Source organism: Actinia tenebrosa, unplaced genomic scaffold (genome assembly GCF_029948245.1).
Source record: "Actinia tenebrosa isolate PJP-AT-01 unplaced genomic scaffold, QUT_ActTen_1.0 PGA_scaffold3__52_contigs__length_22856419, whole genome shotgun sequence".
In the NCBI taxonomy this organism is placed as follows: Eukaryota; Metazoa; Cnidaria; class Anthozoa; order Actiniaria; family Actiniidae; genus Actinia; species Actinia tenebrosa.
In genome coordinates, this window is record NW_028292580.1 from 16756122 (window position 1) to 16783530 (window position 27409).

At 36.5% G+C, this 27409-nt stretch overlaps 5 protein-coding genes across 5 annotated transcripts; 4 read left to right on the forward strand and 1 right to left on the reverse strand.

The window, feature by feature from the left end:
* Positions 1 to 110: 110 nt before the first annotated feature.
* Positions 111 to 3637, forward strand: LOC116293337 (C-reactive protein-like). The gene is made up of 6 exons (XM_031700757.2): positions 111 to 169; positions 765 to 893; positions 1176 to 1390; positions 1515 to 1644; positions 1898 to 2114; positions 2892 to 3637. The coding sequence occupies exons 2-6, from the start codon at positions 785 to 787 to the stop codon at positions 3301 to 3303; spliced, it is 1083 nt and encodes a 360-aa protein (XP_031556617.2). The 5' UTR covers positions 111 to 169; positions 765 to 784; the 3' UTR covers positions 3304 to 3637.
* A 907-nt stretch (positions 3638 to 4544) lies between these two features.
* Positions 4545 to 10327, forward strand: LOC116293321 (C-reactive protein-like). The gene is made up of 6 exons (XM_031700737.2): positions 4545 to 4663; positions 5430 to 5563; positions 6828 to 7042; positions 7281 to 7410; positions 8302 to 8521; positions 9054 to 10327. The coding sequence occupies exons 2-6, from the start codon at positions 5446 to 5448 to the stop codon at positions 9463 to 9465; spliced, it is 1095 nt and encodes a 364-aa protein (XP_031556597.2). The 5' UTR covers positions 4545 to 4663; positions 5430 to 5445; the 3' UTR covers positions 9466 to 10327.
* A 2544-nt stretch (positions 10328 to 12871) lies between these two features.
* LOC148908758 (uncharacterized) lies at positions 12872 to 14330 on the reverse strand. The gene is made up of 3 exons (XM_089035181.1): positions 14197 to 14330; positions 13575 to 13684; positions 12872 to 13484 (listed from the first exon to the last, which is right to left on the reverse strand). Exons 2-3 carry the CDS (start codon positions 13602 to 13604, stop codon positions 13104 to 13106), a joined length of 411 nt encoding a protein of 136 aa, XP_088891307.1. The 5' UTR covers positions 13605 to 13684; positions 14197 to 14330; the 3' UTR covers positions 12872 to 13103.
* A 719-nt stretch (positions 14331 to 15049) lies between these two features.
* On the forward strand, positions 15050 to 20399 carry LOC148908759 (uncharacterized). The gene is made up of 3 exons (XM_089035961.1): positions 15050 to 15485; positions 16538 to 16955; positions 20396 to 20399. The coding sequence occupies exons 1-3, from the start codon at positions 15050 to 15052 to the stop codon at positions 20397 to 20399; spliced, it is 858 nt and encodes a 285-aa protein (XP_088892087.1).
* A 1237-nt stretch (positions 20400 to 21636) lies between these two features.
* LOC148908760 (C-reactive protein-like) lies at positions 21637 to 24085 on the forward strand. The gene is made up of 5 exons (XM_089035962.1): positions 21637 to 21658; positions 21836 to 22050; positions 22645 to 22774; positions 23339 to 23555; positions 23680 to 24085. Exons 1-5 carry the CDS (start codon positions 21637 to 21639, stop codon positions 24083 to 24085), a joined length of 990 nt encoding a protein of 329 aa, XP_088892088.1.
* Positions 24086 to 27409: the final 3324 nt, after the last annotated feature.

Below are 27409 nucleotides of genomic sequence, written 5' to 3' on the forward strand. Positions count from 1 at the left end.
TACACTTCTAGCCAATCAAATTACAAACTTCCTGACTTGTCGTTTTGTCCTCTAGAATTAACGAGGAGCTGACACAGCTTTATTAATGCCTGGTTGTTTGACTGGTGTGGGACTTATTTATTCAACGGTGTGTTACTGTTCAGTATGTAAAAAGCTGTAAAATACTCAGGTAAAACTACCTTAGGTGTACCTATAAATTTCAATATATTCCTTAAAGACAACGACAACAACAACAACAACAACAACAACAACAATATATAATTAAACCTACTTGCAAGAACGTAGTCATACGAAAATAGAACAGAAGTGATTTAGTGGGATAGGAATCACATTAAAAAACAAAAGAAGATCACTGAAGCTGAACTTTCCCGGCTTTTGTCTTTTAATGTATTCCTTTCTCACTAAATTACTAATGTTCTAATATCGTATGACAACGTTCTTGCAATTAGGTGTATTCAATCTAATTTAGGTTCAAAAGCATTACCAAACTATCTTATCTCTAATTTGAGCTGTTTGGCAGGCAAAAGAAGAAATGGTGATTCTAGATTAATATTCTTAATCTTTTTAATGGTGAAAACTCATTGCTGGCTTGGTATCTTAGACCTGATATTTTTGCAGCTGGTTGTGCCTTGAAATTGTCAGTTGTAAAGAATTCCAAACTAGTTTAAGAAAAGAAGATTTCATAATATAAATATAAATATTCAAAGGATTCAAATTTGCTACAAACGCTTCTAACAATTTTCTTATATCGATGATTTTGTCAGAGAATTAACAACCAGAAACCATGAGAAGTGTGCTGTTTTGGTGTGGTATTCATGTGGTTGTCACTTCGCTTCTCTTTGTCACAGTAAACACCGAAAACATCAAGAAAATATTCCAAAGAAGTGCTCAAGGTATTGCAGCTTTCTTCCTTCCTTCCTTCCTTCCTTCCTTCCTTCCTTCCTTCCTTTCCTTTTTTTTAATTTCATCACTTTTTCTTATTCCTCTCACTTTCATTCAATAAGAGTAAAGAAAAATTATTGTTTACAATTATGGCATTAGTCTTGCTTGCAATAGCTGACATTGATACTTGTAAGAAATGGTTGTTTATATAGCACTTGCATATTCGGTCAACAAATGATATCTTTCAACTTGTGACATTAAAGAATTGTCATGTTTTTCCTTCCTCGTGATAGAAGAAGCTCTCGTTGGTCATGTGATCCAGTCTGCTGAAACCTCCAGTGACATCGATTGTTTTATGGATTGTTCCAGAGAACAGCGTTGTTTGTCATTTAACTATAAAAGTAACAGAGGTGATGGGATACCTGTGTGTGAGCTAAACAACCAGACACGGCAGTCTAGGCCCGACTCTGTTGTACCAATGCACGGCTACTACTACTATGGTCCAGAGGTTAGAAGATTCGTTAGCTATTGGAATGGAAAAAATAGAGGAGACCGATAAATGGTTATAAAATGTATAGTTAATTATATTTGATTCAAGGATGTTTTATCTTTTGTTATTATTCAATTTCTAGTCTTCCTGTACGTCTGATTTGTGTTTGAATGGAGGAACATGTCGGCCAGTTATTGATGATCCACACCAAAGATACCAGTGTCAATGTTTACCGGACTTTACTGGACAACGTTGTCAAGACTACATAGCAGGTTTATAATGTTGTTCTTGAATTACTATAATTATTATATTTAGCACCGGTAATAGTGTTATTGAAAGTTTAAGCTGTTTTCCAATCTATATGACATCACTAGTACGTCACATATCGTCATTGCTGTGGCTAATAACAAGGAAAGAGTTAGCAGACACGAGCTATTAGGCCTATTAGGCCAACAAAGCTCGGTTTGAATAGGGTAAACGTTCAAAATGTTTTTCTAATATCAATTATTATACTTTATTCAATAGACTTCGATATCGACTTTCCCAGACAAAGTGCATCTGATTATGTTTTGTTGGCCAAAATGCCGCATCAACTGACAAGTTTCACAGTCAGTCTGTTCGTCAATCTCACTAAAGATGTTGATCACTCGTTCGTTTCATACGCAACCCAAACTCACCAGAACGCTATGTTTGTGCACCAGCGAAACTCGAAACTTGGACTGTGGGTTAATAACATTGAAAGGTAATAACGATCTTTTATTACAAATAGTGGTTATGTGTAAAGCTATTTAAAAAAAGGTTGGTGTTGTGGCATGATGCATGTTGCGTGTTGCATGTCGCATGTCGCATGTCGCATGTCGCATGTCGCATGTCGCATGTCGCATGTCGCATGTCGCATGTCGCATGTCGCATGTCGCATGTCGCATGTCGCATGTCGCATGTCGCATGTCGCATGTCGCATGTCGCATGTCGCATGTCGCATGTCGCATGTCGCATGTCGCATGTCGCATGTCGCATGTCGCATGTCGCATGTCGCATGTCGCATGTCGCATGTTGCATGTTGCTTGTTTCCGTAGTTGCTTACTAAGCTTGAAATGTATAGAGTACTGTAAATGTAATGTCAACACAAAACAAATTATGGCGGAAAAACGCGCAGACCTGGAAAGTTATGGAAAATTTTATGTTGCAGTGATCTATCGATGATTGCACTTCCATCGCGTATCTTGGGCATGGATTGCAACTTGCAGCATGCAATAACTCTTTTCGTTTACCAGCCTTTTTTTCTAATAGCTCTTTTCTTACGTATTTAGACCAAATTGGCCGGTCTACAAAGAAAAGGGCGCAAGAAACCCTTTTACGCAACTTAATTCTTCTTAAAATTTAGAGGGTTTTTTTTATTGATTAGGTTGTGTTATAGGTAGGGGCGAATGCTAAGTTGAAGACAAGAACGATCCTCCTTCTGAAATCCTCTACGTTTACACACGTTACATGTCTTTCGCGTGTTCTTATTGTTTTATAGACAGTTCAGTCCTTACAAGATCGATGCTGACGGAGCCTGGCACCACCTAGCCATGACATGGACAAACGTCCGAGGACAAATTACAGTCTACATTGATGGCATCCCTAAAGTAACGGTACTCAATGTAGCAACAAACAACGTAATCCAAGCTAACGGTATAGTTGCCATTGGTAACGATCAGGATTCATACGGCGGTGGTTTTGTAGCTAAAGATGCTCTTTGTGGCTCAATCTCCCGTGTTAATATCTGGAACACGGTGTTACCACGTGATGTCATCACATCGTTAGCTGGTAAATGTGGGAATGAAGCTGGTACGGCTGTTGCTTGGAAAGATTTCAAGAAAGGTGTAGCTGGGATGTCGTATCACGGTGAAACAAAATCCATTGTACCTTCAGCATGTAAATACCCGTGATATCAATTGGTGTTGATGCTCAGAGCCTTACATTATTGCATGCAAAATCGATTAGGATGACTCTGAATTATATTTCTAATGCTAATATTTTAAACTTGATATTTCAATATTGGCTACTCAAGTTCATAAAAGTACTACCATGGGTTTAAAACTACGGTATTAGGTAATTAATATAGATTAGTTTTCACACAGGGGTGGAAAAACACACCAAATATTGGTACATCTCATTCATAAGATCGTTTGGAAGACATTTTTAACTTATAGAAATGAAATATATGCTCATCGGAAGGTTTTAATTGTTTTCTAAATAAAATATACAGCTATATATATACATGTCGGGTTCCTTTTTAGGAGGGTGTAGGATTTGGACTTCGTTAAATGGAAAAAAAAAACTTCATGACAGTTTCGCAATTTACTTTTTTCAATAATTTTCAATTCTATAAGTCTATATCAGATTTTTGTATCTCCATTACCCATTATGACCATTAGCGATCTGGAATAAAGAATGTACGAATTTTGTCTTTACAATGAACACATAATAAACTATATTTCTTGTGATTTTGGCATTTCTTCAATCAATTTTCATCCCGCTTTATGACGATGTGATGTGCCAATTCAATTTAATCCCCACCTTGAAAACTCACCTGCTAGAAAGTAAACACTAGCAAATACGGTTGGTGATAAAGAAAAGAATTACTGAAGAAATTACTGTCAATGCTTTTTTTAAAACGTTAGTATATTCCTCACTGAGAACTTCAAACTCTTCGGGGAAAAATATCTCGACGATAAGTACTAAGGTGATTATTGCTTGGAAAGTTATAGATGCGAATTGTGTCACGATTTCATGAAGCAAGTTTTTAACCGAAAAAAAATTTCGGCCAGCAAACTGGGCCCGGTTGTGCGAAAGGTGGATTGCGCTATCCGACTGATCATGTCAAGTTGGCCCTGTATGGGCAAGCACGCACCAATGCATATCGTATATGTAATTTCATGATTTAACTTCCGAATTCTTTGTTGCTTTAGAACAGTAGACTTTTTCCTATAAATAATTTTGGCGCTTGTTTATTGATTTAAAGATTTTTTTTTGACTTTCATCCGAGATAAATTGAACGCCATTTTTCATTGACAAATGAAGCCGCATCCAGCTGATTAATCAATAAATTGACACTATTCAGTTTTACACCAATGTTATGTCAAAAATGTTTTCTTTATATCATGTTTTATTGTATTCTTAAAACTAAGATGACATAAATATGTAAAATCTGGTCTGCCCTACGGTATACTGCTGTATTGCTGTCGACTGGTAAAACTGAACTGTCTTGCTTAAACCAACGGCAACCAACCTTCACCGAATCTGCAGGTATATATTTTCTTTAGCTAGATCTTATTTCTAATTATTTGAGTTAATGTACGACACGTTCAGCCAATCTCTTGTTAATCGTCGCGGTTATTGAATGTATATATCGAAGGGGAAAAAAACAAAACGAAAAGAAATTTCTAATGTTATGCTCTAAATGAGCTGCAAAAGAAGAAAAAAGAATCTTTATTGCGACGGCAAAACAAGCATTCGAGGTACATGTTTACCAATTTTGCACAAAAAGAAAAACTAAATAGATAAAGTAAGCCATGTGCATGCAACGTTTTTTTTATATATAATTTCAATATATAAAGTTTCATCTTCGTTTGTATTTTTGATATTCAACTAAGTTTACGGCCTTGGCGGCCATCTTCAGGGTTATCATCAGTAAACGTACAAGTATGAAATATATCTTCGTGCTCAACGGAAAGATAACAGTTGTTATATATTGGAGTGCCTTGGAGATTCGACTTAACACAAAGAAGATGGAGCATCCGAGCATCCGATTAAATGACATGCTAGAGTAACACCGACAAATCCTACTTATATGAACACGCCAATCGCCAAAATCGATTGGGATAAAATAAGAATCTTATAAAGCAATAAAGCAAAAATGCGCCAAAGAAATATGGTGATTGAGTCAAATTTTTAGAGAACTGAAGACGGCCGCAAGCCGAAGCCTTTAGCTATCTATTGAGCTAATCAAATGCTTGCGTACAATGAAATTTTAGATATTTTCATTTTTTGTATTTTTGGATCTTTCCAAAAGAGCTCAACCAGGAAACATGAGAAGAGTCTTGTTTTGGTGTGGTATTCCTGTGGTTGTCACATCGCTTCTCGTTGTAACAGTAAACGCCGAAAACACCAACACAAGAAAGAAAATGTTCCAGCGAAGTGCTCAAGGTATATAATAACTTTATCTTCTCCTTTTTCCTCATCTTAATAAAACAAGTAAATTGCGTCTTAAAATTGACATAAATCTTATGTTTTTCTTCTCCTTTTTCCTCATCTTAATAAAACAAGTAAATTGCGGCTTAAAATAGACATAAATCTTATACTTTCTAAGAGGATGGGAACAAAATTGGATTTAATTGTTTTCCCGCTTTTTTTCTAAGTAAATCGTTTCATAACTTATAGTACACTCAACAAAATTACTCGACTCTGATTGGTCGAGAGGAGTACAATTATAGCGTTAATTGTACTCCGTAGGAGTACCGAATTAAGTCGCTATGGCAACACGGCCAAAACAATATCAAAACAATTATTTTCTATCATTTTGTACTTAAAAAACATATAAATAAAATTTTAAAGCTGTAAGAACTAATCTTTTTTATGCATTTTAGTTGCGCGATGGACTGAAAATCGGCCGCCAAATAGACAAAGATGAACGGCGTCGAAAATTTTGTTGAGTGAACTATAAACAAAAAATCACACGATCTTCTCGTACAATTTGGAATTAATAGACACTCGTAATGTTTTGAAAGTTCTTTAATTGCACTCGCCTAAAGGCTCGTGTAATTACAAGAACTTTCAAAACATTACTCGTGTCTATTAATTTCCAAATTGTACTCGAGATCGTGCGATTTCCTATACTAATTTGGACATGATTCCAGCATGACTACGCTCGTATAAGACATCTAATGAATGTGTCAATCGAGTACCAATAAACATTAAGGGAAAATATCATATGCCTTTTGCGGGACTCGATCCAACGTCTTCTGCATTAACCATTCCGAGTTTGTTGGTCGAAATGAAATTGCAATGCATTTTGGGACTGTATTAGGGACGAAAATAGACGCCATTTTGTGAATATTTCGTCTTTTAAAATAATTCGACCTCGACCTATTTTTCCTTAACCTCGGAATTGGTTTAATCAATATATTACACGAACCAACCACGCTGGATGGGCAGCCGGACATTGACATATGAGGCAACTGTGGGGGTCCCATGGCGATATGTTCTATGTACCATCATTATTATTGACATTAGAAAAAACATTTATTCGTAATCAATTATATTAGACTCATAATCGATGCCATCGCCGACATGATTTATTTATAATCGATGATAATTTATAATTTAAAAAAAAAAAAAACATTTATTTATTATATAATCTATGATATAAGAAAAATGGAAATATTTCTTTATCAAAAATTTAACACTGCAGAAGAAGCTCTCTTTGGTCATGTGATCCAGTCTGCTGAAACCTCCAGTGACATCGATTGTTTCATGGATTGTTCCAGAGAACAGCGTTGTTTGTCATTTAACTATAAAAGTAACAGAGATGATGGGATCCCTGTGTGTGAGTTAAACGACCAGACGCGACAGTCTAGGCCCGACTCTGTTGTACCAATGCACGGCTACTACTACTATGGTCCAGAGGTGCGTACTAATCATGATGCTAAGGTACAGACAGCCCATTAATATAATCAGTTGGCCTTTGGCGTCATCCGGCTTTACGAGTTAACAGAATGATTTTATTTGAAAGGATATTTTTTTCTTTTCTTTTGTGTTATTACTAGCGATTTTCCATCTCCGTCTTTATCTATGTAATTTTCTTCGCATGCGTTTTTTTTCTCTCTCAAGACCGCTCTTATTTTACATTTTATTTATTTACTAGTCTTCCTGCACCTCTGATCTCTGTCTGAATGGAGGAACATGTCGGCCAGTTATTGATGATTCACACCAAAGATACCAGTGTCAATGTTTACCTGACTTTACTGGTGAACGCTGTCAATATCCAAGTGAAGGTCAGTACTGTGGATGATATAATATTGAAGCATTACTTTACTGTTCTTCGCACCATGCAGAAGGCGCATGTGGCATGCTGAAGCTTTGCCAGCCCAGAAATATTGCTTTATTTCAAGGATTCTCTAGAGAAATCTGATCTTGAGTAGGATGACAGTATTTTTCCGTTATTTTAAGATCCTTTCAATGGGTAAGGATGACGTCTCTCACTTTATGATGTGACAGACTAATCTTGAGAAATAAGAATACAAAGAGAATAATTGGGCTGCCATTAATAGGATATGAAACTATTCAGCGCGTCACAGTGAAACTAAGGGAACAGGGACGAAAAACCCGAGTACCTGATGGAAATAGTGCAGTAGCCCATAAGGGACATTGCTGCAAATAAAATGATTTCACTGAATTGTTGACAACGACAACGCTTTTAGTAGCAGACCAAAGTAAACAGAAATGCAATCTAAATGGGAGTCTTTCTTGGTTTGCTTTAGCTGCGTGGTTGTACCTATACAACCCTTGTTTGGAGTGGAAGAATTCAATACAGCTGTCAATTGTAATTTCAAAAAAGATGTGGCATTTGAGTGTTATGGATACCCTGAAATAGTCTCTGAGCTGCTCAAAGTCAGGGCACTCGCAGATAAAATTGGAATTTAGCGTGTTAGGTTTTGCAAAGGGAGAACTAATTACCGGAGAACCAAGAGAAAAACCCTTGAGTCAAGGCCAACACTCAACAATTTCTCACCCATATGTGATGCCGGCCAAGTGTAGGTCTAGGATCGAACCCGAAGCTCCTGATCGAGGTGAGAGGCGAGTGCTCTACGGCCGCTTACGTATTCCTTGATTCCCATCTGTAGTGGATATGATTAGTCAAATTTCATTTCTCACTTTATTCACAGACTTTGACATCAACTTCCCCACCAGACAAAGTGCTTCTGATTATGTTTTGTTGGTCAAAATGCCGCATCAACTGACAAGTTTCACAGTCAGTATGTTCGTCAATCTCACTAAAGATGTTGATCACTCGTTCGTTTCGTACTCAACGCCTTCCATTGATAACGCACTCTTTTTTCATCAACGAGGATCAGTACTTCAACTACGAGTTAACAACATTATGAGGTAAGCTAATTTACGGTGCGAGTAAATTAACCAAACTATTGTGATGATAGACGGTTACCCTGTGGGAAAGCGACCTTGACCTTGGCCTCGAGGTGAGGTTGTAAGCGGGCTGTAGAATACACGGTAATAAAGAATTCTTTACACTACCCAAACAGTTAAAAGCAAATTTTTGACGCTGAATAACAAGATGGTGACGACTATTCTGAAGTTAAAAATGTTGCTTGTTCACTCCTGATCATACACATACACCTGGATAATAGCCGTCAAAATGCTGTGGACTCACGAGGTGTTGCTTTTGAAGGAGAAAATGTGAAAATTTATGCAGATCCTATCGCTTAAATACTTAATTGTGATTGTCTACTTCGTATTAAAGTTGTCTGGGTGGCCTTAGTTGGTATATTCGCACTGTAACAAAAAATCTTTATAAGTGCCATTTCTTTGCTTTTGACTTATGGATATCATAAAACTATCAAAATGTAATGAGACTGAATTTCAGTGATTTATAAGCTATCTGTTTGTATCCATTTTTAAGGGAATTCAAACCATGGAAAATACGTGCTGACGGTAGATGGCATCATCTAGCTCTGACTTGGGAGAGCTCTCAAGGGGAAGTTAAGTTGTACATAGATGGTGTGCTCCCAATCGCTGTACTGAATTACGCAAATGGTCAAATGATAGAAGCTAACGGCATAGTTGCCATTGGTAACGATCAGGATTCATACGGCGGTGGTTTTTTAGCTAAAGATGCTCTTTGTGGCTCTATCTCCCGTGTTAATATCTGGAACACGGTGTTATCACGTGATGTCATCACATCGTTAGCTGGTAAATGTGGGAATGAAGCTGGTACAGCTGTTGCTTGGAAAGATTTCAAAAAAGGTGTAGCTGGGGTGTCGTATCATGGTGAAGCAAAATCCATTTTACCTTCAGCATGTAAATACCCATGAGAAATCAAGTAACTTTTCAATGACATTCTACAGTCACTTGGCATGGAAAAACTTTGCTTGACGTCTATCAACATCCTATGCTGTTGGTAAATTGTACGATTCCGTTCAAGTGATCAGGGAGCACCGCAAACGCATTATATAGAAAACGATTTAAGCACACAATTGTGAAAACGCACTTTTTAATGCTAATGCTTTTTTTATTTATTTTAGTTAGTTTTTAGCCAAGTTGAATTTGAATATCGCTTCGAAGTTTAACATGAATATTATACTAGCACATTATCTCCATATAAACGATAATAGGGTAAAATAGATAATAGTCTTAAAATTCTTTTTATTGGAATTTCTGTGATTAAAAGTGCGTTGGTAAAGTATTGGAAACACTGTGGTATGGCGTGAATACATAATAGCTCTTAGTAGCAATACTCAAACAGGGACTTTTCGCTCATGGAAGAACCGTTACAGTCCGTATATGCATCTCATATTGTGATAGTGCAGATGGACCTGACGGTGAAAACGTTTACAACGCCGTTCTTGTAAAATCCTCATAAAAATGTGATCCATGCAATGCTATTCCGACCCTTACATTTGATAAGAAGCTCAGTCGTATCGTAGTTCAGCACAATGATCAAATGCTATTCTTAAGAAATAGTCTCCTTCACGGTTCCTTCGCCATCTTTAAAGGTAGGCGTGCCTTTGCATCGAAGAGAGACGAACGGTGAGCTTGCAGTGATAGAGGCCTGTGAATAATTGTCCAAGGTGTTAAAAAGGGCACGGCTACCTTTCAAGATGGCGCATGGAACTGTGAAAGGGACTATTAACAGACATTGAGATGGCTTTTAGAAATCCGTAATTAACTATCACATTATAGAACTTTATCAATTTTTAAATTGATAAAGTTGAAATTAAAGTTTGATTTCAACCATCACATTAAGACTTGACTTTACTGTTGACTTTACTGTTGGCGAACCGTTAACTACCAAAAACGTTGAATATCATATGGCAAACGTGTCGACACATCGGCATATGATACTTGATTTTATTTATAACATCAAACTTATCGAAAAAAGGTGCTGACACACAGTGCAACATTACCTGCAACATTTTGAAATTTCCAGCAAATCAGCTTGCACCAAATTTATAACTTTTGACCATACATTTTTTGTTGCAATGTGTGCCACCCCGATTCAAATTTGTTGCTTGCAATGTTGCGTGCAATGTTGCACCGTGTGTCAGCACCTTAATTTATCATTTGTCACTCTGAGCTGTAAACTCGTACTTGCATTTCATTCCATAAATGAAGTACCTTATGTCTGTTGAAGCTTCAACAGAAATTTAGATCAATTACTACAAAATAATCTTATTTATAAATTATCATAAACTGATCAGCAGTGCTTATTGTCACTCGACCAATCACAACGCGCAATATATTCGAATCTAAAATCATAGTGAAAAACAAATAACTTCGTAATTAATTTTCCGAAAAAAACCTGTTGTAAAATAAATAGTAAGCCTTATTAAAACAAGCAAACGCGGAGTATCCAAGAGAGCTTAACCATAGTTCTCAGTTAACGTCATGTTCTTGCAAATCTCAATTATAAGGAAAATATTGAGAGAAGTAATCCATCTGTTTAAACTTCTTGTGAGTCCAATTTTATTGAAGACATTTTTCTTAAAGTTAATGAACGTGAAGCGTAGCTTTTTTACATTTATAATCAATAATGTATTTATTAGTTTTTCATTATTCATTCTAAAAGTTTCAATACTAATCATTGTCATGTTTCTATTTTCAAAAACGCAAGCAAACAGCCGAGTAGAGATTCGTAATTTCATAGGCGGTAATCAGGTCTGCAGGCGTCAAAAGTCAATTAAAAGCACTTAATAACACTCGACGAAAAAATGGATTTGTCATGTAGGCAAACATATAGACAAATATATGGGCAAATATCATATTTGACTAATAGTAAACAATATTTGCCCAATGACTGTATATGATATGTACCTACACATTTATCCCATGGGCACAGATGGCAAAGTCCGTATGGCCCAGTAAAATCCCAAACGGCAAATATATAGCAGATATCATATCATCCATACATTTACCCGGTAGTAAATGTGAATGCTCATTTGATATGTGCACGTATTTGCCCAGCCCGTATATGTGTTTTATGTCTTACGTATACCCTGTGTTTCCCCAGGCCGTATATGTGATTCATGCCTTACATATACCCTGTATTTTCCCAGGCCGTATATGTGATTAATGCCTTACATTTACCCTGTCTTTGCCCAGACCTTATATGTGATTAATGCCTTAATTATTCCCTGTATTTTCCCAGGCCGTATATGTGATTTATGCCTTACTTATACCCTGTCTTTGCCCAGGCCGTATATGTGTTTTATGCCTTACATATACCCTGTCTTTGCCCAGGCCGTATATGTGATTTATGCCTTACATATACCCTGTGTTTCCCCAGGCCGTATATGTGATTTATGCCTTACATATACCCTGTATTTTCCCAGGCCGTATATGTGATTTATGCCTTACATATACCCTGTGTTTGCCCAGGCCGTATATGTGATTTATGCCTTACATATACCCTGTATTTTCCAAGGTCGTATATGTGATTTATGCCTTACATATAACCTGTGTTTGCCCAGGCCGTATATGTGATTAATGCCTTACGTATACCCTGTCTTTGCCCAGGTCGTATATGTGATTAATGCCTTACATATACCCTGTATTTTTCCAGGCCGTATATGTGATTTATGCCTTACATATACCATGCGATATGCTCTGACCGTATATGTGATTAATGCCCCCTTAATGCCTTAGATGTACCAGCGCGTCTTAGCCATATTTGCTCAGTTGAATTATGCTCATCATATTTGCTAAATTTAACTATATTATCAGTCTTCAGCTATTGTCACTTATGGCAGGCCAAAAAAAATAGAAACGATATATGTCGTGACAACCACCTCATACTTTAAACATAGCTAACCTATACTAAGAAGCAGGAAAAAAGACATAAATCATACTGAAACATTTTTATTGTGAATTTCCTTTTCTTGACGACTGATTAACTATGAACAATTTGTTAACTACAACTAATTGAAAATGCTAGTTCTGTAAATTAATTATAGGTGTTTGTTTCATCTTGTGACAGAATTTGTGAAAGGAGATCATAATATATTTAGTTGTCAATCGATCTGTGGCTTATGTACGATTCTTTTTAGATATTCTGTAGTAGTACACTTCATTTATAACTGCAAAAACTTAATTAAGGACACCGAACGTGGTTGGGTTTCTACGAGTTTTATGAATTAAATCTTGTGTCACTGTTCCTCCGTTCCTTTGGCCTGATTTCTAGGGTTTTCCTTCTTCTTTCGATTATTTGAACATTATACTCGTTTACTTTAAGAAATCCAAAGGTCAATAGGCTTAGATAGCCGCTGCTATACCGTTTGACCTTTGGATTTCTTCAAGTAAACGAGTATAACGTTCAAGTAATCGAAAGAAGAACGAAAACCCTAGAAATCAGGCCAAAGGAACGGAGGAACAGTGACACAAGATTTAATTCATAAAACTCGTAGAAACCCCAACCACGTTCGGTGTCCCAGTGCCCTTGATTTGATAAAAACCTTTAGGCTCTCAATGCCCATTCGGGACCTCCAGATGGCCTTGGGCGTCTTGACGGCTCCCCGATTTTCCGCTTCAAAAGCATGGTGAGACTGCGCTCTGACAGCCTCCTTTTTGCCTTTCGGTCCATGCTTTCCATGAACTGATTAGCTAGGGGGCTTCTCCATGGCAGAGGGTGTTTTATTAAAACTTTACTCTGCTTAGTAGGGCCCCCTTCGTTATCAGAGCCACTGTCCGCTGTATCGTCATCAGCCTGGTCATCCGCCTCTGACATCGACTCCTCTGATGACATATACTCCAGTTTCATAATTGCCTTGACTTTCTCTTTGTCCCCTGGTGATAGCGAGGTTGACAAGTCCGCTGCCTTGGATCTGGATTTTAGGAGCTAAAAGAAAAAAGAAAAAAAAAAAAAACACCGTCAGTCAAAGTTTCTTATTAAACAAAGTCATAATCGTTGCAAATTCAGTTTACTCACATTTTGTTTTCTTTGTGTTTTCCGCTGCATCTTTTGATGCCTTCCAAGGGCCCCTGAACGCTCTCTTTTGTTTCTCTTTCTTCTCGTCAGAAAGTGACTTTTAAGGGCAGCTGAAATTATATCAAGTACCCATATATTAAAACTTGAGACAAAATTTGTTAGAAATTTTGGCATTTGGCCGACAATTACTCCTTTAGCATCCATTTGTTTTTGCTTTGTTTTGTTTCGTTTTTTTTTTTTTTTTTTTTTTCCATGTTATTTTATTTCAAACATAATATAATTCATTAAAATCATAAGATGTACCTTAAGTTATTCTTAGACATAGTAATAATGTTTTCATTATTTTTATGGCTGTGATTGTATAATATTGGGGAAAAAATCGAAATCAAATCAATTCCTTTACAAAAAAGGAAATTATCATTATCATTCAGTGTCTTGTTATTGGAAATCAATAGTAAAGTTTGGTAGCATTAACCACTACCATGGCGGGTTTCCCGCCAATTTTAGCATTGCATAAATTATACCGCTGCATAATTATACCAACTACTCTTCGCGCCAAGAATTCCCAGTAAAATTATCAATAAAAATAGCTTGCTTTTTTAAATATTGCCACTTTACTTACTGCAACAGCCTTTGAGACAGTAATCTTGGTCTTGCTGTTGTCTTTGTCCTGCTGGCTTTCTTTTAAGGCCGCTAGTATTTGGCGGTTTTGTTCTTGCAGTTCTTTAAACTGTTTTACAATCGTTTCGAAATTTGAAGAAATTTCTTCTTTTTCGCTGTCGGGGTCAACGTTCTCATTCTCGCTTGTTGCTTGCAATAGGCGATTTCTGTGTTCTCTTAGCACATCCTCGTTACCACCAGGGACAGAGGGAATAAGTATATTAAGCCTTTGAGAATTGGCGCCATTTTCAGTATGTCTACTCGTACTGCTTGTACTGGTAGTTGCAGTAACAGAATGGATTGGCATTGGGCGTCCTGGTAAAGGTGTAGATGTTCTTCCCATTTTTTGATCGCGACGAATGAACGCAATTTATAAGCAAAGATATAGAATGTGCGGGAAACTAGATGACCGACAGAGTTTGTTACCTGTTTGTGACCAAAAGGCGAATGAACGAATAAGCACATCCACCGAACAGATCTACCCCCTATCTATCACGGCGTATCACGTGACTTGTGATGACATGTACGTTCATATAATGAAGTCTAATAATAAAAAAAGGAATAACTGTCTTATAAAAATGCTGAAGTTGTATCCAGGATTCATGTTAAGTAATATATCTATTATCTTAAAGCTATTTGCTCCATTTTATAAAGTTATGAAATTTTTTCTAAAGCCTAGATTCACGAAATATCATTGCAATAAACTTGATTAGCTTCTAGCTCTAAAACCATCGTACCATTATCTGCCGCCAACAGTGACAGCTCTAAGGAAAAGGGCGCGGTAATAAAGATCCGGCGTGCTTTTGTCCAGTGGCATGTGGTTGATGGACGTGGAACTTTATTACGCTGGAATATGGCTGTTAGCCATTCAAAATGCTTGGATTTTGAGTAATTGTCCCAATGATACACACCGTCTTTTTAATTATATAGTTCTGGAAAACAAAATGTCTTCTGCGATGTCAAAGCGTTATCATTGCTTTCATTGTAACGAAGATTTACATTACAGAGTATTTTGCCGTCACAAAGAAGAATTTTATGATCCTTTAACAAATCAATGGCAATTACAGCGGAATGACGACGAAGACTCAAATGATAGTATTTTCACTCACGAGATTGACGGCCAGAACGACACTTCTTCTAATGACTACAGCGAGATAAACGTTTTGGACCAAACTGATCAAGACTCCTCTGATGTGCCAAATACAAACCAACCATCAAGTGACGAATTCTTACCAGCTACTTCACAAAAAGGTATTGATGTTATACGTTTATTTGATGATTAGATTATATAATCTTTAAATGTTAAAGTCAAACTGCATAGATAAAAGACTGAATCTTTAACAAGCGGCTGATTTGCACATGATCTAGCTCCCCTATTGGATTTACTACCAAGCATTAGTGTTATTGAAGCGAGATTAAGTTAGAGGTACAAATGATTCTTTTCTATTTCTATCTTAGCCTCGTTTTCACCGTTACTTTTAAGAAGGGTGCATCATTAAGTAATCGGCTTATGGTAGCCATTAAAACCTCAGTGTTCATTCAGAAAGGTTCATTCAAAGAGTTTATAAAATCATAGCTAGAGATAACTCATTTAAAACGCTAAAAAGAATTTACTATGTTCAAATGGATATTGCTGTACATTTTTGTCTCCAAATCAATTCATGACTGTGGTCATCCTGAGATAGCATGGTATCCGGCAAAACATGTTTGTCAAGTTAGAGAAATACAATTATAAGTAATTTATTTAATATGTCTCTTGGGTTTTTTATTTTCGATTTATCATTTTTCTTTCACGAATTATAAATTGTTGTTTTGCTGACTTAGAAATTTATATTTTATTTTCAATGGAAATCATTTATTTTCAGAGCAAAATTTGGGTCAAAATTGTACATTTAGGGACCGGTCATTATTTAAGTTGGAGGTGGGGGAGGGGGGGGGGGTGGGGTGGAGGAGTAATTGTCAGTGACGCAAAAAAATTTCAAGGCCCCCCCTTTGAAGGCATCCAAGTTTATCGAAAACCCCCCATGGATTGTAGTAAAAAATTTAAAAGTTTTCCCTAAAAGTCATTTTTAAATTTCAAGACTTTCACTAGCAAAAATTTCAGGCCCCCCCCCCCCCCCCCAATTTTTTCTCCCCCCCCCCCCCCCCAACTTAAATAATGACCGGTCCCTTAGCCCATGAGGTTTTTTTTTACTGACATTTTTTTTTCTAGTATTATAATGGTTTCAGACTTTATCTTATACTATGTTGCAGTTATACAATGCCGAATGAATAAAATACATCGTATTTGCTTATGTTTAAAGGAGACGGAATAAATGACTTTGAGGAAAAAGATCAAGTGTTTTGGGATGACAAGTTGGACAGTGAATCTGACCATGAAGAGATAAGAGGAAATGAAAGAAGGAGATTGGTTGAAACTTGGGATTTTGATATCGAAGACGTAGAAAGAGATTTTGAACAATCTAGTGCAGAAATAAGCGTTGCCGTCGAAGCAAGTTCCCGAGTGACCCTTATTAACTGGATTGCCTTGTTTGTGTGCTTTTGGTCTGCATACTTTTCTGTACCAGACCGAGGCATTGATATTCTCCTCGCCTTTTTTAAAGCGATTTTTCAGGTTTTGTGTGAGCTTTCGCCAATCATTTTCCCAACCGCAGTATTGGTTTTCCCGAGCTCCTTCAAACTCTTGAAAAATTATCTTTCTTTTAAAGATAAGCATTCAAAGTATGTTGTTTGTCCGAAATGCGACACCCTATACCGTTTTCAAGACTGCATAACAACAAGATTCGGGCGTGTCATTGCTAAACCATGTTCTCACATTGCTTTTCCGAATCACCGTCAATTGTTTCGCCGCACACCTTGTGGAGCGGAATTGCTTAAGGAAATTCGTTTGAAAAATGGACAGACGAAATTGTACCCACATAAAGTTTATTGTTATAAAAGCATCAGAGACACTCTAACTCACTTTATTAAGCGACCAGACTTTGTACAAAAATGTGAGATTTGGAGAAATCGGAATGTACCGGACGATATTTTAGTTGATATTTACGATGGCCAAGTGTGGAAAGATTGGCAATATTTTAACGGCACTCCTTTCCTTGCCCAGCCTAATAATTATGATTTTATGCTGAATGTTGACTGGTTTCAGCCTTTTAAGCACAGTGTCTATAGCGTTGGAGTCATATATATGGTCCTCCTAAATCTTCCGAGAAAAGAAAGGTACAAAGAGGAAAACGTAATAATAGTTGGGGTAATACCTGGTCCACACGAGCCCAAATTGAATATCAATACGTACTTACAACCACTTGTAGCCGAATTGAACTTATTGTGGCACGAAGGCATCCAAGTTCGGCCTCATGGGAGTAGAACAGCAAGATGTTTTCGAGCTGCCCTCCTTTGTATTGCTTGTGACATTCCTGCACTAAGAAAAGTTTGCGGTTTCTTAGGATGTACTGCTCACCGAGGGTGCTCAAAGTGCACAAGATTTTTTCTCGGAGATTTTAGTAGCATGGATTTTTCAGGTTTCGAAGATGACGATACACCAAGGACAAATGAAGAGCACCGAAGAGAGGCTCAGAAAATACTCAATGCAACAACCGCTGATGAACGAAACCAAATTGAAACTTCCACTGGAACAAGATATTCTGAACTCTTACAGTTGCCTTACTTCGATTGTACTCGTTACCATGTTGTTGATCCTATGCACAATTTGTTTTTAGGGACAGCAAAACATTTAATGAAAAATGTATGGCTAAATGCTGAAACGCCAATTATTTCTAAAGAAAATTTGAATAAAATCCAGGAAAAGGTAGATGACGTCAAAGCACCATCATTTATTGGGCGTCTCCCGAAAAAGATATCAACATCGTTTGGAGGATTTACTGCTGATCAGTGGAAAACATGGACTCTCTTGTATTCTGTATTCTGCATTTGGAATATCGTTCCAACAGATGATTTGGAGCTGTGGAGGTTATTCGTATTGTCCTGCTTTCACCTTTGCTCTCCACTTATTACAACTGAAGAGCTACAAGAAGGACATGATTACCTAGTGGAATTTTGTAAATCGTTTGAAAAAAGATATGGAAAGGAACGTGTTACGCCAAACATGCATCTACACCTGCATCTCAAACAATGTATTTTAGATTACGGGCCTGTATATTCATTTTGGCTTTTCAGCTTCGAACGTTTCAATGGGATTTTAGGAGCGTTTCGAACTAACAATAGATCTGTTGAAATACAAATCATGAGAAAATTTCTCCAAAAGCATGAACTAAGAGATATCCCTTTACCAGAGAGATTTCGAGAAACTTTCCAACCAGTATTTCAACTTCTTCAGGAGGCACAACAAGTAGGAACACTTGGCGAAAGCATCCCATCAATACCATCAACACTTCATCTTTCAGTTGGTCAAGTACTACGTTGCTTAGAGTGGAGCAATATGAATGCATACTCATGTTTTTCACCTCGATCCATTGATGTTCTTGATGATGACTATACAGAATATCTCTTTAAAGCTTATGAAACAATTTTACCTCAACACTCGGTCATTGAATGTGTTACCGATACGTTTGAGAGAATTAGTACCATTGGATATTCGGGGACAAAGCTGGGGTCCTCTGACTCTAGACTGGAACGTTCTTCCTTCATTCTTGCAAGTTGTTGGTGTGGCCAATATAGTGGCAGTATTGAGACCGATTCATTTGACTTGCGCCCCGGTGTTGTCGATTTCTTTCTTAAACAAACCATTATAATTGATGGCAAGCAGGAATCATTGTGTATGGCAAAGGTTCGATGGTATCAGCGACATCCAGAAAGACACAGGATTGGCAGACCACATGAAATTTGGTGCAGAAACTTGTTTGAAATGGAAGGGCCCTCTACATTCATTCCCATACAAAGGATACACAGCCAGTTTGTTGCTGCTTACGATGTTATTGACAAAGAAAGAGTATTAATTGTTTGTCCTTTACAACGTAAATTGTACGGATGATGGAGATGACAGTAAAGTATCATCCAGGAAAAATATTCAAAGCTATCAAAAATAAACTGTTTGAACTGTGCATCAGTAACTAGATAGTCAAAATGAAAATTGAATGAATTCTTTGATGAGTTTAAAATTAGATGAATTAAAATAATTATGAATGAAATTGCATATATTGCCAATAAAAAAGATGAATTCATATGTTTAGACTAAACAAAATTGATGCTTCAAATAATATTACAGATGTTAGCGGTTTGAAATGCAGCTGAGGTTAATGGGTTAATGAGTTTTCTTATTGTCACTGGAAAAAACGCATGTACGACTTACGCATATTAAAAATACATCGTCCGCGTTTTTTCCTGTGTGTATCAACGCATATAACCTCACTTTCATGACATCAAAGCAAAACAATGATTGAATTAATGTGGTCGCAACATTGATGTCATGCGTTAGGAGAAAAAATTGACACATATGACTGAGATGGACCTGCATGCACTCCCCCCTCGTAAATCGTAAAAACAAGCCAACATCCATCATAATTCAGTTGAAAAATTATTGATTTGTTTTGAAAAGTTTTGATTGCAATAAATTGAAACGGAAACCTCACATCGGATATACTCAGTTTGGGGTATTGTATTTGCTCCCCAGGTAAATATGGGGCAAAGCCTAGTGCAAAGTTGATTTCATATGTGCCCTTCATTTGACAATATGGCAAATATAGGGCAAAAACGGTTATCATATATCCCCACTGGGTAAATGCGTCTAAACTAAGGGCAAATATATAACATATTTACCCATGTGTTCAGATATATGGCAAAGCAATGGCAAATTTATTAGAAATTTACCCCGACCTTTGCCTGCATAGGCAAATGTATGGGCAAATATAGAGCACCATATTTGCCCAAAATTTGCCAAGCGGACATATGATGACCAAATCCATTATTTCGTCGAGTGTAATCGACCGGAAAAAAACACACCGCCTCCATAACTGATCAATCATCGTATTTTTATTACTTTTCATTGATCCAGTTTTAATTGATCGACACTCTAACAGTACAAGCCACTGTCTTCATACTGCTATTTTGAGAGAACAGAATTGAGTGAGTTCGTCAGCTACGAATTTGAACGGGCCTTCTGGATTTCCGATTTCAATTTGATTTTTCATCCAATGATTCTTTTTAAGGTAAGGAAATGCTTTAAAGAATCAAAATTGGCTGTTGGGTGGGTGCGTTGCCTCTCAACTTTCGGGACTAGTGTTCAATTGAGTTGTTTGTCAGGTTTCTTCAATGATAATTCGATCTGTGAGTTAGCTTTGCCCTGACTTTGCTATCAGCCCAGAGGTTGTTTCAGGATTGGATCTGTGAACCGATTAGCCGTGCTTTGAGTTTGATCAGCCCAGAGGTTGTTTCAGGGTTTAACAAGTGAAAAAGAAAAAAGAAAAGAAAAGAAAAGAAAAGAAAAGAAAAAGAAAAGAAGAAAGAAGAAATATAAAGATTTGAAAGTAGATTGAAAATATATTTAAACGGACGAAGGAAAAAAAAACTGTAAACATAAAATAAAATGAATTATGCATAAATCAATAGAATTTAACACAATTTAACACAAAGCTGTTCTCCATCCACTGAATTCCAATTGAAATTTCAAAATTGATTTTTTTTTCAGAGGGAGGAAAACCACAACTCCCGGAGAAAAACCGTCGAAGCACAGGGAACCAAAACAACTTTAATTACGTACTAAACACAAGCTCCTTTTCCTGTTTTAGGTACTAAAGGGTAAGAATTGAGCAGAGATAATCACATTGAAACAGTTGATATTTCAAAATACTACTACTAGAAAAAACTGATATATATATAGAGAGAGAGAGACAGAATATTTAACTTACTTTTATTCTTCTTCGTTTATAAGAACAACAAACAGAAAAAATTTATTGCTTTTCAAAGCAATTAAGTCAATATTATTAAAGCTAGGTTTTCTGATTATCAGCATTTTAGCAATGAAAAGCGTCTTGTTTTGGTGTGGTATTCCTGTGGTTGCTACTTCGCTTCTCGTTGTCACAGTAAACACCGAAATCTTTAACACAAAAAAGAAAATGTTCCAAAAAAGTGCTCAAGGTATTGCTTTGTTGTTTTCTGTACTAATTGTATATAAAAATATAATACTATATTATGCTATGTTCCGTTTTACAGTATTTTATTCATCGCTGCTGAACTTATTTTGCCATGCATAAATCCGTGAAAACCTTGTTTAAACTGGCTCAATAAGAGCGGAAAGACAGAGGGCTGAGCTTGTCATTTTTAATTTTATTATTGATCACATCGTTGATTAATAAGATTGTGTTGTATCAATATCGAGAACGATTTATTTGCCATGACACGCGCTTTCCGAATGCTAAGTGCTTCTTTTAGTGCGAACCGTGACAGGACAATGGGCCTCAATGGAGTCAAAAGTATAGGCATAAAAATGCCTAACAATTAGTCTTAAGGTGTAAAAATCAAAGATTTTTTAACCGTTTTAACGTTTTAAAAAAGCTAACTGTACTGACTAAAATGAAACTGTATGCCGAACAAAAAGACTTTCAATAGTTTTGAATAAACTCTAATAGTCTTGTAATATTTCCACGTAGAAGAAGTTCTCGTTGGTCATGTGATCCAGTCTACTCAAGCCTCCAGGGACTTCGATTGTGTCATGGATTGTTCCAGAGAACAGCGTTGTTTGTCATTTAACTATAAAAGGAACAGAGGTGATGGGATCCCTGTGTGTGAGCTTAACGACCAGACGCGGCAGTCTAGACCCGACTCTATTGTACCAATGGACGGCTACTATTACTATGGTCCAGAGGTGAGTTGGTCAGGAGAACATTAGAATAAGAATGAATAACTAGAAGTGGACTAGAGAGGTCTTCTAGGATGGGACTAGAGCTTTTTAAGGGACTGAAAATGGTGAAACAGTCGTTAGTGCACTCTCCTCTTGCCTCTCACCTGTGGGGTCTCGCGTACAAATTATTCCTCGACCCTACATAACATGTGAGGTTGTTTAGTCGCTTTCTTGATTCGGGTGTTTTTGTCTGGGTTCTCAATCTGGTTGGGAATCGGCCCCCATGGTCGAAAAACTGATCTTAAGGTGTGTTGCAACCTGTAACCTGTAACCTCGTTCCTCCCTCCAAATCTTCGGAAAGAAGAGAGAGAGAGAGAGTCGAGAGTAGTTGGCATAATCTCCAGTATGGTTACATAACTAGTTGGCATGGTCCCTAGGGAATTCGAGCTAATATATATACATATTTCAAAATATAATATATATGGCTTATATAGCTTATATAGCTTACATGGCTTGTATAGCTACGCGTAGACGGTGTTCATACACTATTCTCTTAGTAGTAACAACCACAAATCTCGATCTTTACAATTGTACGTTTAAATCAACATTTCATTCTAGTCTTCTTGCACCTCTGATCTCTGTCTGAATGGAGGAACATGTCGGCCAGTTATTGATGATCCACGCCAAAGATACCAGTGTCAATGTTTACCTGACTTTACTGGACAACGTTGTCAAGACAACATGGCAGGTTAATGTGGTTTATAAACCTTATACATATCCTTAAATGGTTATGGCATAAAACTCGCTGTTATTTGTTTTCCCCGTTAAAAAGTCTATTTAGTTTTCATTGTAAAGCGTCTAGAACAGACTTAGATAGCACTATAAAAATAGTTTATTATGATCATTATTCTTATAAATAAACCGCCATCCTGCCCGTGCGTGAGGTCGTGGTTTCGCCTGGACTAACACTCAGGGTCTTAAAATAACTGAGAAGAAGGTGCTGCCTTTGTAATTAAATTTGAAAGTGAATGACCTTTTTAAAAGACGATCCCGGCCGTCTCTCCACACTCATCATTACTATCCAATATCGGAGGGACGTAAAAGCCCGCACTGAGGACGTAAAGAAACCCTGTCAGTGACCACCTTCAGTGACTACACCTCATACTAACTTACTCTCGTCCACAACTCATTGTAGAGTGCCTTTGAACATATCCATATGGAAAAGAGTTCTACATAAATATCGTATCGTATATATTATTACTGTTTAACGTCCAACAAGTTTTTCTAACATTAATTATGTCTTATTTAATAGACTTCGATATCAACTTCCCCAGAAAAAGTACATCTGATTATGTTTTGTTGGCCAAAATGCCGCATCAACTGACAAGTTTCACAGTCAGTCTGTTCGTCAATCTCACTAAAGATGTTGACCATACGTTTGTTTCGTACGCAACCTCAGCTTACTCGAACGCTATCTTCGTACATCAACGAGCCTCGGTACTTCGACTGTGGGTTAATAACTTCAAAAGGTAAATCCTTTAGATTGTTTCGTAGCTTGTCTTGCTTTTTCTGATGTTTCAGAATTCTCTAAAAATAACTTCATGTGACTACACTCATGTACTTGTTTTACATCAGCTTTTTTGTGTTTCATAGACAGTTCAGTCCATACAAGATCGATGCTGACGGAGCCTGGCACCACCTAGCCATGACATGGACAAACGTCCAAGGACAAGTTTCAGTCTACATCGATGGCATCCCTAAAGTAACTGTACTCAATCTAGCAACAAACAATGTAATACAAGCTAACGGTATAGTTGCCATTGGTAACGATCAGGATTCATACGGCGGTGGTTTTGTAGCTAAAGATGCTCTTTGTGGCTCTATCTCCCGTGTAAATATCTGGAACACGGTGTTACCACGTGATACCATCACGTCGTTCGCTGGTAAATGTGGGAATGAAGCTGGTACAGCTGTTGCTTGGAAAGATTTTAGGAAAGGCGCAACTGGGGTGTCTTATCATGGTGAAGCAAAATCCATTGTACCTTCAGCTTGTAAATGAATACCGCCCATGAAATCAATTGTAAATGAATGTAAATGTAACTCTTGGCTGGTATCCATGGGATACTATATGAACTACTTAATTACAATATAATATGAATATTAATTAATTTAGTTTATAAAATGAGAGTTTATATCTTAAAGTGTATATGACAAGAAAACATTTCATGGTTAAAAATTTACCATGAAATTTAGCAACGTGTGAAATTACAAAATGCACAAAGTACGATAGCTTGAAAATACACACAATATACTACTGACTCAATGCCTTCCAGTGTAACTACTCTGATTATTATTTATGCTTAGTTTTGTTCGTTATGATTTGAACAAGCAGTTTTCCACCAACGATATTTTTTTGATATTATATATCCTTTTCTAAAAAGTACGTTTGCAGTCATGACAAATTGAAAGGACTTAGTTCAAAGAGTCTCTAAAATAATTAGTGTTCAGTGTTAAATGGTTCTACTACAGAGGTTTTGTACCATCACGTGCCGTTGCCCATAATACAGCTTGTGTTGTCTGTGCTTAGATGGCAAAACAATAAAATCTCTTCTACTACCAGACTCCCTTGCACACTTTCTTTTGTTCAGTTAATCAGCACCAATTGTCTTACTATTCTTATGAGGGAATACAAATTTAAATAAGAAAGAAAATTCGCGAAGCATTGTGGTAGTAGGAGTCAAATGACGCAATCATGCAAACGTCCTATTGAATCTAACATGGCTGCCGTCATGTGATAGTGCAAGACCTCTATTTTGGCAACAAGTTAGCATAAAATAACAGTGAATATGAACAAACCGAAATTTATTTTATCATGAATTGAAGTAAGGCCTAAATATTTCTTGACATAGGAATTAATCAAGTCATTGTAATTCCATTCATAATAACTATTCCATTAGCTACAACTTTAGCTTCCGTAAGTACGCTAGGCGAGATCAACAGAATTCTGCTCAATGGCTTGCAAACAGAAAAAAGTTCAGAATAATTTGTTATAATTTGATTTTCTCCCAAAATTGACACCAAGCAGAAGCAGAAGCCGATAAGGTGTTGCCCAAATAAACACGAGCATTTACAGAAACACATTCAGCAGAATTCAGAAGTGGAATACATTCTGTGCCTAGGATGCTGGTAAGCTTTTATATCGTGGCCCCGGATATTTTATATATGTTTTTCAGTTGTTTATGTTCCATTTAATTGATATTGGACTAAAAGATGATGTTTTCTGTCCTCTTTTTTCCTTAGTGATATCAAGTGAGCATACTGAATAAATTCATGTAGCGACCAAATAACTTCCAGTAAAAAAACCTTAGCTCGCCGTGTAGAAAACCCGAAGAAAACAAGAAACGAAGGAAAGACAATCCGACAAAAAAGACGGTGATCTTTGACTTTGAAAAGGACGCGTCAAAATAGTGATTTTCGTTTTTCTGAAAACGTTTTTTAAAAACTGAAGACGTTCGAAATTCTAGCTAGAATTTGGGAAATGTCTTCATTTTTTTTAAATTCAAAAAGTTTTTTTTTTTGCTTAGTTTTCAGGTTAAATTACTCAAGCTTGCTGAAGGTGGAATTTTTGAAATAAGGGAAATTTTCTTTATGGGCAGTTTCGGGGCGGATTCGGGCTTCGTAGTATTCTGAGGGTTAACCTACAAAAAAATCAATATGCGACACGGCTTAATTTTTCGACTTCGCTGTACTTTTGGATTTTAACAAGTATTTTTTACAGTGTGGAAAAAAACGAACGAAACAACTTGTCGTAATTCTAAATGATTTAAAAAATGGATTTGTCCACAAAGTTTCTCAAAATTACTTACATCTGCGCGCGGTTTGCGTAAAAAACTATTGATCCAAATTGCCTTATTCCACTTTCTGCTCAAAGCATTACATATTAATAATATATTCATAATATACTCATAATATCTTAATAATATATTCATTCATAATATACTCATGATATATATCCATCCTGTTAAATTAACTTTATAGAGCATATACAAAACTTGAAGCCAAAATGCACAAACAAAGATTGTTGTAGTATTGGTGGAAAAATACTGGGTCGCTTGCCATAATTGATATCTTCAGTTCAGTATGTTAATATTAAAGTTTGAATGACATATGTTGGTTTTCATAATCTTTGTGTAGACTTGTAGACTTTAGCTATTAGTTTGGGTTGGAAAGCGTTCGCCATCTACTTTTTTTTTAATCAAAAAAAGCCAACAAATTAGTAGATATTGCAAAGGAGGTAATATTTCTCTAGAATCGGTATATAGATAAATAACTTTCAGTATCAAAGATCTAAAAAGTAAAAAAAAGACAAAGAGCCTGTCAGACCCAGAAAATATACCCAACGGATGGAAAGACAACTCAATTTGTTAGCCGTGCTTTTTGTCTGTGGTATTTTATCGCAACCGACGAAAATATATTGAGTAACTGTAATTAACCGTTGTAGAAAAGATGAAAATTAAAAAATTACAGTAACATTTCCTTTCTTGCCTTGATGGAAACATCTGCAAGTTAGGTTGGTTGCATGTTATTTGATCAGTATGGACCTCATGGGGTCCTCGGTAAATTCATTGCTTTCTTCATTAGATGGTTCTGAAAGTGATTATTCTTTGGATTCGTATTCCTCTTGAAAACCTTCACAGGCAATTAAACAGTCTAAAGTCTATGATTAACGATTAGCCGCCATATTTAAAAGAAAAATGACATCCTTTGAGACTTAACTGAATCTAGATGAAACTGATATACAGCAGTCAGACAACAGAATTTAACACCTTATATTGCATTGTGAAGGTTTGCTATTGCAATTTTGTTTTATTATCATACGAAAAGGATGTGTAAAACAAGAAAAATGAGTTATTGAATATATATTTCGCAATTCATGGCAAAAATTGATGATTTTTACCATAGACAGATCGAACTGTAAATGTTTTTTTTTGTAATGAACAGAAATGGGAAACAATTTCAAAGGAAACTTATACACCAAGAATAAGTAATAAACTAAGAAATTCTAGAAATTGTCACTTCTTAATCAATTAATTGTAATGAAGTCATAAATGAAGAAGAAAATATGACATTTCACGAAGTTGATATCGATAGAATTTCGGAAAATGGTATTTAGCTAAGCTATTAGTTTGGGGTGGAAAGCGTTCGCCATCTACTCTTTTTATCAAAAAAAAGCCAACAAATTAGTAGATATTGCAAAGGAGGTAATATTTCTCTAGAATCGGTATATAGATAAATAACTTTCAGTATAAAGGCTCTAAAAAGTAAAAAAAAAAAAAAAAAAAAAAAAAAAGGACAAAGAGCCTGTCAGACCCAGAAAATATAC